The sequence below is a fragment of the Homarus americanus genome, unplaced genomic scaffold (genome assembly GCF_018991925.1).
Source record: "Homarus americanus isolate GMGI-L3 unplaced genomic scaffold, GMGI_Hamer_2.0 scaffold16712, whole genome shotgun sequence".
NCBI classification, from domain to species: Eukaryota; Metazoa; Arthropoda; class Malacostraca; order Decapoda; family Nephropidae; genus Homarus; species Homarus americanus.
The window spans coordinates 2,921,320-2,938,147 of NW_024757794.1; the positions used below are offsets into that span (position 1 = coordinate 2,921,320).

General features: G+C 43.3%; 1 protein-coding gene across 1 annotated transcript in view; it reads left to right on the forward strand.

Annotated features, from left to right (window-relative positions):
• Positions 1 to 10,728: 10,728 nt before the first annotated feature.
• LOC121857725 (uncharacterized oxidoreductase YjmC-like) overlaps positions 10,729 to 16,828 on the forward strand; it is a 30,712-nt gene continuing 24,612 nt past the window's right edge. The window contains exon 1 of the mRNA XM_042353833.1: positions 10,729 to 10,839. Within this exon, the coding sequence (XP_042209767.1) occupies positions 10,783 to 10,839 (57 nt within the window). The 5' untranslated portion in view covers positions 10,729 to 10,782. The remainder of the gene's footprint in view (positions 10,840 to 16,828) is intronic.

Genomic DNA, 16,828 nt, shown 5'->3' on the forward strand with positions numbered 1-16,828 from the left:
TCTTCAAACAGCAGTAAATTCGCTGGTTTCCTTTAAATGTTTCGATGAAAGAAAGTGAGACAGTTTTGATGCCTATGAGGAAAAAGCAAAAGATCTGGCAGGAAGCACTGGGTTTGTCCATTCAGGTCGTCAGAGGCGATCAAACGTACGGCTTGTTCCACTGGATTATGGGCGTTCAAGTGAAGTGGATCTCAGTCCAAGAGACAATTTCCGAACAAAATGCTTCCTCACAGTCATTGATCACCTAGTGGTATCCCTGAACGAAAGGATTTCTGCATACACGTTGGTGAAGGATCGCTTCGGCTTTTTAAACAATCTGGAAACCATGTCAGCCGATGCCATTCATTCTGCTTCAGAAAATCTTCTGCAAACTTATGGAAAAGATATTGATGAAAACATCTCCAATGAAATGATTCAATTCTCGTCTTTGGTAAAGTTGTATGTAAAAACCGCGGATGAGCACAATGAGTCGTTTTATTACAGAATTATAAAGGAAAACGATGGCTTACAATCAGCATTTCCAAATGTAGAAACGGTTTTGAGGATATATCTGGTGTTAATGGTCTCCAATTCTACCGGGGAGCGTTCCTTTTCAAAAATGAAACTGATCAAAAACAGGCTGTGGACCACGATGCGCCAGGAGAGACTTAACAATCTGATGCTATTAAGCACCGAGTCAGACATTTCAAGAGAACTTCCATTTGACAATGTGATACGTTTATGTGCTAGAAAAAAATCACGAAAAGTGCATTTGTAAATGAATGTATACGCTTTCTTTGAATGGAATAAATAATTTGTAAATGTGTCATTATTACTAGTTTTTATTGTTTCTATTGACCTTGGATATTACCTATATTTATTTTAAGTTGTCAGCAAGGCCACCCCACTGCTCGTTCTTTTTTTTTGAGGGGGGGGGGGTTACGGGAATTAGCCCACCCGGGCACAGGTCAAACGACCCAGAACGGGGCCTGGGGGGCGAAAAAAGAACAGAAAGAAATTGAAAATAGAGAACAAAAAGTTATATTGTGTTAATCTACACCACGAAGATGCCGGAAAACCAGCTTTTTAAAGTGAGACAGATTGTATAAGTATGGAAACACAGAAGAAGGCAGAGCATTCCACACTTTGGCTGTGTGAGGAAAGAAGGAGGTACTATAACGGGTTATTCTCGTGTGACCGACATCCACAGAGAAACAGTGGGCACCGCGGGCAAGACGTTTGTTACGAGCCCACGGCCTTGCCGGCGGCACACACAATGCCAAATCCACCGAACATTACCCGTTAAAGTACCTGTAAAAGAGAGAGAGTGAAGCAACATTGCGGCGAAGAGAAAAGGGAAGAGAGATTGTCGACTAACGGAAGAGAGTTAATAAGACGAAATACCTTTGATTCCACCCTATCTAACAGTTGGACAGAAGAAGAGCCACCCCAGATATGGGAGCAGTACTCCAAGTTAGGACGAATGAATCCCTTATATACTTGGAGCAACTGCTCAGGAGTGAAGTAGCTACGGCATCTGTACAGCATTCCCAACTTTCGGGAGGCAGCGTTAGCTATACTAAGGATGTGTGATTTCCAGGATATATAGGAGGAAATGGTGAGGCCTAACATTTATTTCAGAATTTGGCAGGATGATAGCGTCCTGAAATGTAATTGGTGGGAGATCGTCTAATTTACAAAGTGTAATTGGTAAATATTGAGTTTTATTACTATTGAACTTAACCAAGTTTGTACCTCCCCATTCAGAGATGCTGCACAGATCCGCATTGATAGAGGTAATGTTATCAGTTCTAGAAACACATCTAGTTTAAGAGTTAGGAGGAAGGGGAAAATCTGAAGAAGAGTGAAAAGTAGAATCATCAGCGTAGGAATGGATAGAATTAGTTTTAGTGTGAAGTAAATCACGGATAAAAAGAAGGGAGAAAGTAGGTGAAAGAACAGAACCCTGTGGGACACCACTACTGGTAGAGAAAGAGCGAGAGATCGATCCCTCGACAATAACTGCTATGGATCGGTTCTCAAGGAAGCTAGAGATGAGAAAACAAAGTGGGGGAGAGAAACCAAAAGAGGGAAGTTTAGATAGCGAAGACTTGTGCCATACCCTGGCAAATGCTTTGGAGATGTCGAGGGCCACGACGGAAGTTTTCTCATAATCCTTAAGAGAGGATGACCAAAGATGGGTGCAGTAGGAGAGCAGATCACCAGTAGATCTCGCCTGGCGAAAGCCATACTGGTGATCCGCCAAAAGAGAATGGCGTTCAAGGTGACGGAGAAAATGGGAGTTCAAGATAGTTCTAAAATCTTAGAGGGGGGATGAAGTTAGGGCAATGGGGCGATAGTTAGAGGGATCAGAATGGTCACCCTTCTTCGGGATGAGCTGAACCAAGGCATGCTTTCAAGAAGAAGGAAAAGTTTGGGTTTTGAGGCAGAGGCGAGCAAGCACAGGGGCCAGGGCTTCAGCACACTCCCTCAGAACACGAGGGGGTATTCCGTCCGGTCCATGCGCCTTACTCACATCCAACCTGGATAACACACCGGCAACCCTGCGAGTGGAGATTATAGGAAAGTGCGTAGGTTCAGTAGGAGGTGCAGGGGTAGGAGGGATAGAGCGGGAATTGTTGCCAAAGAGGTTGGCTTTGTCAGGGGGAGAGTTGGCTATTGAGTTTTCGGGTTGGAAGAGGGAAGGAAAAGAAGGAGTGCAGAAGTTGTTACAGATGTTTTTAGTTAAGGACCAAAAGGCTTTACTAGAGGAAGAATTAGTCAGGGTCTTTCTTTTAATAAAATTCCGCTTGGCCCTACGAAGAATAGCCTTACAACGATTCCTAGAAGTAATGAAACAGGTGTGGGTAATAGGAGAAGGAGATAGTTTCATAGCTCGATATGCCCTATCTCTCACACTGGAAGCAAGAGAGCAAGGTGTCGCCCAGGGCCCCCCAACCCCTTAATCCGGTACTGGCAAGGAGAGTCTATCAATTGGGTACATGTATACAACTACTAACTCGTAACGTATGTGTGAAATGATGGCTTCTTAATAGCAGGTAAACATCTTACAACACACAACATAACTCCTTAAAAAACATGAAACAAAACATTCAGGTAAACCACAACTCGCTTCTAAATGCACAGAGGTGAAAAAAGACAGTACATATGACAGCTAAATTAGTGTGGATTCTTTTTAACTAAACCAAACTGGATTCCTTTGAACTTGGATAGGGACAGATTACTGCCTTTCTCCTACGTATTAGGAACGGGTAACCTTTTAAGACTGTGGACCCATTAGAACTAGGGGGGCTATTAAGACTATGGAGCTATTAGAACTGAGGGGTCTATTTAGGCTGGTGACTTAGTCTTATATTAGACAAATCGCTAACTCACCCAGCCTGTTCAGGCCATGACTGTATGTCCCCTCTGGTCCGCCGCGGCCAGTACCTCTACTAGGGCTCGTCCGTGACTCCTTGGCGTCCCCACTGCCTCCAAACACTACAAGACGAACCTCTCTACCTCCTCCATCCCGAACTGTGGATGGAGATGACGTTTTAACCACCCTATTTTCACCCACACCCCTAAAATCATCTTCGTCCTTATTAATAAAACAAGCTGTCAATAGGTTTAAATTGTCACAGAAATTATAAAACACTTTCTAGTCCTTATCCCTAAAAAATTAAATAAATAAATAAATAAATAAATAAATCCTTTTTTGCCAGTTCCTAAAAAAATTGAATTTTTAATCTTGTCCTTGACAAAGATCCTATTTTCTCCATTTTCCCCTCACTAAAAAAATATAAATACAATAATTTTCATCTTGGTCTCTAAAATAACAGGCTATTTCAACCATTGTCCCCCGCAAAAGACCCCCTTTTTACCCATATCCCTAAAACAATTACCCTATTTATATTCATGTGTCTAAAAATTACCCTAAAAACACTCTATCTTCATCCTTGTAACAATTTACATGGGAAATGAGGAGGCTGGAGAAACACCTATGTAAGTCAACCAAATTATCTCCCAGTTCACAGGTGTTGACTTACCCATCCACTTAATTCCTCCCATAGCGACATGTCATGTTTATTAGGCTGCCTTACCTGTGTATGTGTGTGTGTGTGTGTGTGTGTGTGTGTGTGAGAGAGAGAGAGAGAGAGAGAGAGAGAGAGAGAGAGAGAGAGAGAGAGAGAGAGAGAGAGAGTTACGTAACTGTTAGGCTCAGACTCTATCTGTATGTCATTCTTGGGATATTACGGTAAGATACTGTATTATTGATGTGCCTCTCGTATACACTCGCTCACCTTGATGCCCAATCCTTCAGGGGGCGTAAAGCGGCAGGGGCGTTCCTAGAGTATTTGGCACCCGGGGCAGACCTATCCACTGGCACCCCCTTCCTTCCAGAGATGAATAAATATACAGTAAAAGAAATATCCTATGTCCCTAGAGTACTGGGCACCCAGGGCAGGGCATTCCTTTGCCCCCTTACTCTTCCTCTACTGAGACGAATGATAAAAAAATAATAATACTTTTAAGGAATTTTGGATTATACATAGTAAATATTATAAATGTTTTTGTTCCTTCTATTAATATGGAAAATTATTATTTTTTTACTAAAGTATAATGTAGCCTACATCAAGTGTAATATTCGTAAATAAAAAACAGGTTTGTAAATGTGGATGATATTTAGGAAATCTACAGTATATATAAACAAATGTATTTCCTAATTTCAACAAAATTTACACGATACAACAAAGCACATACAAGTAATTCAAATATACAAAGTACAGATACCATACTGTATACAACTACAAGTTACACATTAAATAAAGTATTACACAATGAGAAGGGCGCAGCCTTCTTCAACTCACTTTTATCAGAAACTTGACGAATAGCACTAGATTGGTTTAAAAACATAGGAAACCACAAGATACAAGCGGTATACTTTTATCTAACGCAAAAAAAAAAATTATATATGTATATATATATATATATATATATATATATATATATATATATATATATATATATATATATATATATATATATATATATATATATATATATATATATATATATATATATACTGTATATATATATATGCTAAAACTAAGATAATTCTTGATGAGTTTCAGTTTAGAGAAACTTCTTTCACATGATGCAACAAACACACATAATGTTAAAAAGAATCTCAGGCACAATGACAAGTTTGGCAAGGTTTCACAAAAGTCCCATTTGACAATAAACTTCAGGAACTGCAAGACTTCATTTATTTGTTTCTTCAGGTGTGACTTTGGCAGCCTCCATGTGTCTACGAAGTCGCATAATTTCTACCATGACATCCTCATCAGAAATTTCATTAAAAATCTTGGTCATGCTTGAATTTGAAATACTCCCTTGAAGTTGTTCTTCTTTTGCAGAAAGCAAGTAGCTTGGCTGAATAGCTGCAAATATTGACAGGATGTTATCCATGGCCTTTGAACGAGCATCCAATTCTAAACTAAATCGATCTAAACATTCAAACATTGATCTCCTCATTTCCTCTTGCATTGTCAGTCCAGCATCCCTAGCCATCTCTCCTGGCATCATTTTCTTACGTCTTATCCTTCCTCTTGTTTCCATGGAGATGCCTATTTCTTCACATTGTGGAGTTGAATATTGAATCGCTCTCTCCACAATTTCATTCCGCTGACCTCGAAGAAACAATTTCAAACCATTGAGCTTTACAGTGCACTTTTCAAGACTTATTCCTTCTGTTTGCAAATACTTCTGTGTAAGATTGACTTCTTCCAGTACATCACACCAAAAAGAAAGATAACCCAAAAAATAAAAATCACATACAGCTTTAAGCAAAACTTCAGCTGATCCTCTTGTGTCAACATTTTCTCTTTGATCAGTCAATGTTTCCAGGGCTGTGATCAGCTTCTCAAATTGTTTCTTGAGAGGCTTTACGGTATCATGATGTGCACTCCATTTAGTCTGAGAAAGTCTTTTGATTGTCAGATTCATATTTTCTTTCAGTACTCCCCATCGGTGAGTTGAAAGTGAAAATAAACAATAAAGTTTCTCTACGGTTCCAAAGAATGCTACACATAAAGGATTGGCTCCAAAAGAGTGTACCCCACAAAGGTTCAAGGAATGATTGGCTCAAGGCACAAACAAAACCTTTGGATTTATTTCTTTGATTTTCTTCTGAACACCTCCATGAATACCAGCCATAGTTGCAGCATTATCATATCCTTGACTGCGGCAAAAGTTAATGTCCAGTCCATCACTTTCCACATTACTCAGGATATCCTTTGTGAGCTCATTTGCAGTTTTTCCAGCAATAGGAAAGAAACCCAAGAAAGATTCCCTTACTTTAACAGAATCACCTTCAATATGAACATATTTAATCACTTCGGACATCTGATCTGTATGAGAAATATCAGGTGTACTGTCAAAAAGAATTGAAAATAATACTTGGCCTTCTTGATGTCAGCAACAAATTTTTCCTTAACATTATTTCCTAGAAGACAGATGAATTCATTCTGAATATTTGGTGACAAATAAGAGCTCACTCTCCTTCCAGATGTCTGAGATGGAATAGCATGCTTAACTTCCAAAAGATGTTCTTTCAAAACAGGATCATAGTTTGATAGTAACTCCACCAGTTCCAGGAAATTGCCTTTGTTTATTGATAACATATCCTCCCTATGACCACGAAAAGGAAGGTTCTGTCGAGCTAGAAACATCCAAAAGACGATGAAGTATGTCCCTCCATTTCTTCCCCTCTCTGTCCATTGCAGCTTGATTACCATGATCAACAGTTCTTTTGAGCTTTAGTCCTGCCTCATGGCACCCCCCTCTGGCTGTCACCCGGGGCGGACCGCCCCCCCCCCCTTAGTACGCCACTGTAAAGCGGCTTTTCTCGCTAATGAAGTCCATACTCGTAGCAGATGAAGTGGGTGGTGAGTGGCGAGTAACACAGCCTGCAGTGGGGGTGAGGGTGGCGAGTAACGCAATCTGCAGTGGGTGGTGAGGGTGGCGAGTAACAGCCTGCAGTGGGTGGTGACTCACTGGTGTGGGTGGCGAGTAACAACCTGCAGGTGAGGGTGAGGAGTAACAGCATGTAGCGGGTGGCGAGTGACACAGATGCATACACACGCACACACACACACCGTTAGCACACAGATACTGAATGACACACACACACGCATGCCTCACCCCAGCTTACATAACCTCACTCTTAACGTAGTTCATTTTTCCAATTTAACCCGTTTTGCCGAACAGCCACCATAACTAGTGAGAAGGAGGAAGACGAAGAAGAGGGCAGCAGGATAAGCAGATGAGAGTAAACAATTATGAGGGAAATGGGCTTGTGATAACCTTGGAACAAACAAACAATACGTAGTTAGTACAGTATTCTCGTAAGCATCAGAACATGCGAACGAGGATGGAGAGGTGGAAGAGAATGATGAGAAGACGGACGACGAATAAGAAAACAAAGGGTAGAGGGATGAATACAAGGGGCAGTGAGTCAGAGGGATAGCCTTAAAGATTGGATAGCAGCACTCATAGTAGGTTAGCTGTTATCTTTACTCCTTTACTTATCCCTCTTTCAAAATCAGAATTCGAAAACCAAATTAACATACTAAATATTAAGTTCATATCGTCAGAAGTACAATAGCCTTGGTAGACTATCTCCAGGTGACATAAGGCGTAGCAATTCCCAGCGAGGCTGTCGACTTTGTGTAAGCTATAAAAAACAATGAGACGCTGCGTAGTGATAGCCTCTTTGCTAAGTTACCTATCGTGTTTAATCGTTGATTTTGTTATTATTATGAAAGAGAATTTGAAGAACTTGTGATTGGATAGATCTCTGTGTGGCACAGTGATATTAGAGCTTATATGTGATACAGATGTCGAGAAGCGTGGGAAATGTTACATAACCTTCGGGGAGAAATTGTAGATTCCAGGGGTTCTTAACCGGGGGGGAGGGGGGGGGGAGGGGAGGATTTATGCAGTGTAACACCCAATGAGGAGAAAATTCATCCGAACTCTTCCTCAAAATAAGGAAAATCTTCCCTTTCCTGTTTTATGGGTCAGCATCATAACATCTCCTATAAAGAATTTGTAACACTGCTTGAGCTGTGAGGTGTGGTGTTAGTCCCTGTCCCCGGTTTTGAATCCTACAAGTTTATTTGAGGCAGACTTGGGGTGCGTGTGTGCCCATTCAGCAACCACTGTCTTGTAAACAAGAAGCTGTTCAAAACATCCCGGTGAGATAGATATTTTGTCGTGATTTGTTACCTAACTTTAGGCATTACGTTTCATTGCCTAAGAATATTTATTTTTCTGTTCATTAATGAGTCGGTTGCAGGGCTTTATCACTCATGATTGCCGGAGCTGTCAAAATGCTTGCCATTTCCTCTCTCTCTCTCTCTCTCTCTGTATATATATATATATATATGCTGATAACCACAACATGAATTTAAGAAATTTCAATCATTCTGCACTGTCAAACCATACAAAGTTCTGCATGTTAATCAGACCCGCTGGTTATCATTCCACCAGGCAGTCGAAAGAGTATTAGAGCAGTGGCAGCCCCTAAAAATGTTTTTTACTTTAAAAGAATCAGAGGAAAGATTGGTGGCAGTACAACAAATAGCAGAGAGTCTTAGGGACCCTTCACTTTTATTGTACTACAATTTTCTTAATTTCATATTGCCCAAATGTAACAAGTTAAATCTACTGTTTCAGAGAGAGTCACCAACTATACATTTGTTACAGGACTCTTTTCGGATATTTTTGTCGTTATGAAGAAATGAAGAAAATCACCTCCCAATAGGCCAAATATACTTGGGGGCAACAATACATGGCCTACTGCAAAGTGAACAATATAGAGAACTCCCTAATATGGTCAAGGATGTACAATTCAGATGTCGTATCTTCATGATAAACCCTTGTGCGCAATTACGTCAAAGATTTGAGTTTGGCAGTTAGTTTTTATGGATGTGTTCATTTCTGTCATCAAATAGGTTATTTGATAATAAATCCAGGAAGGAGATGCCATCCTTATACGACTTTGTGAAGGCGGTGCCCCGCATATACAGTGGCAGTATACAAGTTTTAGATGATCAATGGAGAGACTTAGATGTGATTGCTGTACCAACTGAGACAGCAGTGACATAGTGGACGTTTATACAAAACTAGAGGAACTTAAGGACGGTGTAGGTGTTTCCCAATTTAAGAACCTTTGTACATTTGCCTTGCAGGTATTGTCTCTTCCAACATCCAATGTAGATGCAGAGAGACTATTTTCTAAATTGAATTTAATGAAAACAAAATCCAGAAGCGCTCTGCAAACTCCCTTTATTAATTCATTAACAGCCTTGTCTAAGGTTGTGAAATTCCAGGGTGGATGTATAAATTTTACACCAAATCAGAGGATGCTAACTTCTATTTGATATTTTTTGTTCAATTAGTGTTTAATGTTCCCATGTTATGTTATAATATTATATGGTTGTAGGGTTTTTGTATATGTTTATTTATATTTTGCCAAAAAATTACAATAGTGATACCTAAAATTACTGCTTTTTAATGTCCATTAATACCCAACGAAAACGTGAGGAAAAAATGACGTCATAGAGTTGAGGAATAAACGGCAGGCTGTGCTCAGTAGTAAAGACCAAGGTAATCTCCATTCCATGCATTTATTGTGCAACTTTTAATACTATCATAAGCCTTCAAAAATACGTAAATAAAAATTTCATTTTTATTTTCATTAGCGTAGATCCTATGGGAGTGATGTCGTGGGGTATGGGTTATTTGGTTCACACTCAGGATGGGATGGAGAAAGGAAACTCACAATGTGCTCTCTGTATACATGTTATATTGGATGTACAATGCAGCTTGGTGCTGGGAAGTGGCAGCGTGGTTACAAGCGTGATGTAGAGAGAGCTGGTTGGTGAGGGTGCTCAGAGGAGGACAAGCTTGTGGGTCGCCATGCTCGCCCGCGGGAGAGGGGGTTGGCGTGGCTTAGTAGTTGACCCCCGCTCCGTGGTGTATGGCGGCGCTGGTTGATCTAGACCACGAGGCATACACAGGGGAATTCGTGGGGTCGGCTACCCAGCGACAAACAGCGTTTGTAGGGGAGAAATCCACTACAAGGCTACCTGGTATCTACCTACCAGGGCTGTCGGAATTTCCGACTCTTTTTTTATCGAACACGCTGATTGGTTCAAATCCAGTACTTCCGTCTGTTAATCGGTAAATTGATGACGTAGTCGGTACGACGTGACGTCACTGCTCCGACTGTCGGTAAATTACCGACTTTAGGACATATGCTTTTTCATGGCTAAAATACCATATAGAATGCACAGAAATAAATTGTAGATGTATTTAATTACCTAACCGACATTTTACTAGCGATATTTTAGCAGAACTAAAATAATACAAATTACAATTGATAAAATACAAATCTAATGTGATCTCATATAACACTCTGAATGGTGTATAATGCAGTGTTTATTATTCAGAAATTTATAAAACTAATGACAGGAACAATGAAGTTCACTGAGTATGAGGACTACTCTAATATAATTACTGGGATCTTCGTTACCCCTCACCACACATTCTATTATAGAAAATGGTATTTTTACGTCATGTTATCGCAACCAATCACAACGCGAGCAGTTGAACCAATCAGTGTGTTCGGTAAACAAGATTCGAAAATTCCCAAGGTACCTTGGGACATTCCGACAACCCTGCTACCTACCTTGGTAAAGACAGTGTCACCTTCAGGCTCGTGTGGTAAGGAGTATGGCTGTCGTCACCGAGAAGTACCAGTTTACCCCTCCTGATAACTTGGGAACCAAGGTGATAATTTTCTCAGCTTTTCTTCTCGGTAAAGTTTACAACAAGGGTACTAGTAAATTAACGGCTTTGGGAATTTTGTTAAAATACTAGATACAGTCCCCGGATTTACCTACTTTGTGGGCCCCAGGCCAAACTCGTCAGTGGGCCCCCAAATTTATAGAAATGTTTGCATGTTTCAATATATATATATATATATATATATATATATATATATATATATATATATATATATATATATATATATATATATATATATATATATATATATATATATATATATATATATATATATACAAGTAAATCACTGTGGTTGTGATCTCTGTACTCACCCCTGAAGATGTGAATTGAAGATATGGATTACACAGCGCTGGAACTTCGTATATATATATATATATATATATATTATTGCTGTTGATTTGCGGGGATGTGATGATTTGTGTGATATCGTCTGCAAACTTATGTATTCACTGTAGGGGCTGGTTCTGGTAGGTCAGATAGTGTAGATATTGTACAGCGTGAGTGAAAGGACACTACCTTGGGGTACTCCACTTTTCAGTTCTATGGGTGGTCCTATATAGCTGCCGATTTGTATTTGTGCCGTGCGATCGTCTAGGAAGTCACAGACGATTTTTTCTAGTGGGTCTGGAAGATTTAATTGAAGCAGTTTAAATTTTAATCCTAGGTGCCATACTTTATCGAACGCTTTCTTAACGTCTCTTAATACAATGTTGACTTGGTTTCTTTCTGCTTTCTTGTTGGCTAACGTTTCCGTGATTATGGCTAGTGCAGTATGTGTTCCCTTTTTTCAGTGAATCCATGTTGTCTGGGGTCTAATAGTCCGTTTTCGCTCCTGTTTTTTCTGATTCTCATGTTTATTGCCTTTTCAAATAGTTTTCCTATAACTTCGAGTAGGGAAAGCGGTCTGTAGTTTATTACTTGGGTGTGGTCTTTGGCTGGTTTCGGTATGAATATGAGTTTTGCGTTTTTAAATGCATCAATGAAGTATCCACTTGCCAAAGCTGAGTTTAATATTTCAAGGATGCCTTGTGTGCAGTTGTTGGGTAGGTATAGGACCATATTTGTTGTGATTTTTGTGAATCCTGGTGCTTTTTCTTAAGTGTCTCTGATGTAGTGTAGCAGTTCTCCTTCTGTAATTGGTTCTATCGAGTTGATCCTGGTTTTGTCCACCACTTGGTATGGGGTTGTCCTATATATCATTTCAGCCATTTTTCTGCAGATATGATTTTCGTGTCCCTCATGAAATTGCTCATTTTCTTCTGATATTTAAAATACTTTTTTCCATTCTCTCCTGTATGTGGATTCTATCTCTTTTTCTTCAAAGAGTTTTTTCCCGTTTTGGTCTTTTATGTACTTTTGTTGGTGTTTGTCGTTTCCTAGAATTTTGTTTACGTTCTGCCAGAAGTTCTTGTCATTGCTTGTGGTATCCAGGTTGTTTATTAGTTCGTTCCATATCTGTTGGTGTGCCGGATGAGGTCCAGAGATGTGAAGTGAGCGGCGCTGATGGTTGGCTGAGGTGAAGGCGGTAACTGGCCAATCACCGCGCAGTCCGAAAGCGAGGTCTGGTCTGTGAAACTCGCCACTGGTTGGCTGGTAAGCGGACGGCAAGTGACCAATCGGCAGTTGTAGGAGATTGTGAACACGAAAGGGGGTTGGAGCAAAACCCATCCCAGCCGAGTCTTTCCAAGAAAACCGTGATCGTGCGGTTCCACCTGGAAAGAGGGTAGCAATCCTTATCCTTCCCCAATAGGCACACTTAGCTCACGTCTATAAGTGAGCAGTCACATACACTAGGAAGTAGGCTTCCCCAACGGGGCTCCGGGAGAGAAGCTCAGGAACCACTCTACGACCACCAGCCAGTGGGGAGTGCTGAAATTCCTCTGCTACTTACTCAACCGGAATAGGTAGGATTTAAAAAAAAAAAAAAACCCGTTTATGGAGCGCGTACGCCCTCCTAACCGCGACCCCCGCCTGAACCGCCAACCTGACGACCCGAACTACGACAGGCTCCGCACAGAGAAAGCGGACCAGTTACGCGCCTTCAATGAAGCCCTGAAAAGCAGGAACACTGCCACCACCTCCAACAACTCCACTGCCACCGCCACTGAGGATGACAACTGGACGAAGGTAGAAAACAAAAAGCGCCGACGTGCTTCTTCGGAAAACGAATGCCGTCAAGCAGCCCAAAAGGCACCCATCACCACCACCAGCTCACCTCCAACGACACTGCCAAAATTCCGGATCACGAAAACGGACACAAAAACGACATATGCCGCCATCACAGAGATAGAAAAGCAAAATCCACTGGCCAAGTTCTCAGTGTGGCCCAACCTAAAGGGGGAGATGATTATTCACCCCAAAGACAAGGACTCCGCCACCACCCTCGACACTTACCTGCAAAACACCACCACCGTTGCATTAACCAAGCTAGACCCCGCCCAGAAACTGATGAAGTCGGTAGTCCTCCGGTACCCAAAGGAACTACCCCTCGAACCCCTGGAGAACCACCCGAAGATCTTAAAAGCCGAGAGATGCTCTCCCCTGTCCGACAAGACGGCCACCACAAAACAAGTGCTCATAACGCACTACGGGTCACCCCCCAGCACCATAGACCTCAAAACCTGGGAGATCTACGAAGTGAGGCCCTTCGTCCCAGAGCCTCTGCAGTGCTTCAGATGCCAGAAATATGGGCACCATCAGACAAGGTGCACGTACAAGGAAATCTGCGCAGTCTGCGCACAGAAGCACGGCAGACACTCCTGCCTCACCAAGCTGAAAAATGGAGAAAAAATTGCCCCCAAGTGTGCCAACTGCGGGGGCAAACACCACGCCTGGAACCCTGGATGTTCCGAGAGGACAAAGAGTGTCCAGGCAAACCGGCCAGCTGCAAGACCGGCTCCCACCGCCTGCACACCAGCCCCACCAAGTACCTTCGTGTGGGGAACCCAAAGGCCAAGACAACAAAGCCACCCTCCTCAGCCGGTCAACACCCAAAGTGCAGCCCAGTTTCCTGGCCTCACTACGGCCACACCTCAGCCACCCAAGCAGCAGACAACGACAACCACGAAAAAGACAAAAGAAGCACACACCAAGGCACCAGAAGGAATGATACACGTATCAGACCTAGCCAAGGTACTGACAACCTTCGCGGAGGGCCTAGCCGGACTACTGGGCCACAAGATCCAACCCACACAGCTCCAAATACTCATGGGGAGCGTCCTCGGGCAAGTCGCCACAGCTCCAGCCACCTCAGTGGAGGAAGCCACGCCGGTCCTCACACGAGTGACAGCCGAGGTACACTCTTCACCGAAGAAGGCCACCAGAGAACCCAAGATACCGACAGCTCCCAGAAAGAAATTGGTCGTTTCAACTCCCCTGAACCGAACCACGGCCCAGAAGGCAAAAACCACAGAACACGAAGATATGAACCTGATCCAGTTGGAATCGAACTTGGACATCTCCATCGAGGACCACCAGAAGTCCCCGATGAAACAGTGATGGAAAACATCAGCACCCTGAACATCCTAACATGGAATGCTCAGGGCATCATAAACAAGAAACACCTCCTACAAGAAGCAGCAGCCAAGTACAAACTTGACATCATACTGCTACAAGAAACACTTCTACAAGAACACCACTGTTTCAAATTCAGTGGTTACAAGACATACAGGAGGCATTTCACGCAGGCGTCAACAAGAGGATGTATGATCTTGGTCAAGTCAAGCATACCCTCCTCCGAGGTCACGCAGCAATTTCCATGTGGGGGAAAACATTGAGACACAGGCCGTCAAAGTAACCCTCCAAGAACGGGAATTAACTGTTCACAACATCTACAAGATCCCAAGGGGCTCACTGGAGGTGACTCAATTATTTGCTTCGGCCGCTGACCACGCCACACTCATAGGAGGGGATTTCAACGCACATCATCCCTTCCTAAGCTCGGTAAGCCCCACAAATGAAGACGGCCTACACCTATACACCACCTTTCAAGATACACCCGAGATCTGCCTCCTGATCACCGGAGAGCCCACCCACACTAGGGGAGGAAGGCTAGATCTAACCTTCGTCTCCAGTGCACTACAGCCTTCGGCCTCCTGGCAGATACACCCCACGCTGACCAGCGACCACTTCGCAACCCTAACAACGCTGAAGGTGAACAAACTCCCCACTCCACCCCCCCCGAGATGGAGATACAATACCCAAAAGGCAGACTGGGGACTCTTTAAGAAACACCTGGCTAAGTGGCGCGAAAAATCACAGCCGGCCGGCGCAGCACCCGTGGACGAGACAACCCTCCACCAACAATTGGTCGAGGCGTTTCACCAAGCGGCAGAAGAGGCTATCCCAAAAACAAAACCCACATCAAGACAGTACAATGATTACTGGTACTACTGTCCCAGGGTGAAAGAACTCAACCACAGAGTAAACATGGCCCGAAGAAACTACAGGAGACATCCCACGGAAACAAACAGACATCTCCTGCAAGTCATAGTTAAGGATACCAGGGAAGAGAAGGAAGAAATAAAAAACGTAAGCTGGCTCAAGTGGTGCTCCGATCTGAACGAGCAAACCTCCCTTGGCAAGATGTGGGCCCAGATCCGAAGGGCATCTGGGAAGGCAACACCACCACCACCACCAACCCATCCCAACCCAGAAGAGGAAGTCGAGAGACTTGCAAAACTGTTCTCTGACCGGGCAGCAACGAAAAACCTCCCGAGATAGGCGGAGGAGACACAACGGCGTCTGCGACAGGTCAGACTGCAGATGATCGAAGAGGCCTGCAACAGTGAAGATGACACCGACAGACCTTTCAACCAGCAAGAACTCCAGAAGTCGCTAAAACGAAGCAAGGACACAGCACCAGGGGCCGACAGGATAACCTACTCCATGCTTTCCCATGCCGGTACAGCCGGACACGAGGCTCTGCTACAAGCCATCAATGCTTCGTGGACAGCACAAAGACTCCCACCGGAATGGAAGAAGGCAGATATACAGCCCATTCCGAAGCCCAGAGAACCAGACAAACCGCGGCCCTTCTCCCTTCTCAGCTGCATAGCGAAGACGGGAGAAAGAATGGCTCTCAACCGACTCAAGTGGAAAGTAGGCAGCCCACACCCTCACATCTTTGCTTACACCGAAAACACCGGCACAGGCAACAACATCGCCGAGATACTCAGCACAGTGGACTACAAACCAGCTCTGGTGGTCTTCCTCGACCTGGAGAAAGCCTTCGAACTAGCAAATCCACTGGCCATTACAACGACGCTCGGTGAAAAAGGCATCAAAGGAAGGTTGCTGGGGTGGATCCAAAACTACCTCACACAGAGAGAAGCAAGAGTACGCTTTCAGGGAGCAACCTCAAGCTACAGGGTCCATGAAAACGGAACCCCACAAGGAGGCATCCTCAGTCTAATGCTGTTCAATGTCCTGATGGAAAATCTAGTCAAACTTCCTTTCAGACAAACAGCCAAGCTCCAATGTTATGCAGACGACTTACAGCTTATAGTAAGAGGATCAAACAGACTAGCCAACACGCAACACGCACTCCAACTTATAGAAGAGGAGTGCAACAGACTTGGACTCAAGATAAATCCAGCCAAGTCGAAAGCGATGGCCATCTGCACAGACACATTAGACAAGATGCTCTCCATACAAAACACGCCGGTAGTCTGGACCAACACCCACCAGTGTCTTGGAATCTGGTTTGACCAGAAACTCACCTTCAAGCCGCAACTCGAGTATCTCAGGCACAGGACGAAGAGCAGACACAATATAATGAGGTCGCTCACCAGCACAACCGCAGGAGCAAACCTTCATGTGCTCAAAGCCTACTACACGGCCGCCATCAGATCGCTGGTAGATTACAGTGCTCCAGCACTCATTGGACTGAGAGAAGACCAAATAGCCAAGCTAGAAGTCATCCAAAATAATGCTCTCAGGACCATGCTCGGAGCACCCATGTGGACCAGAA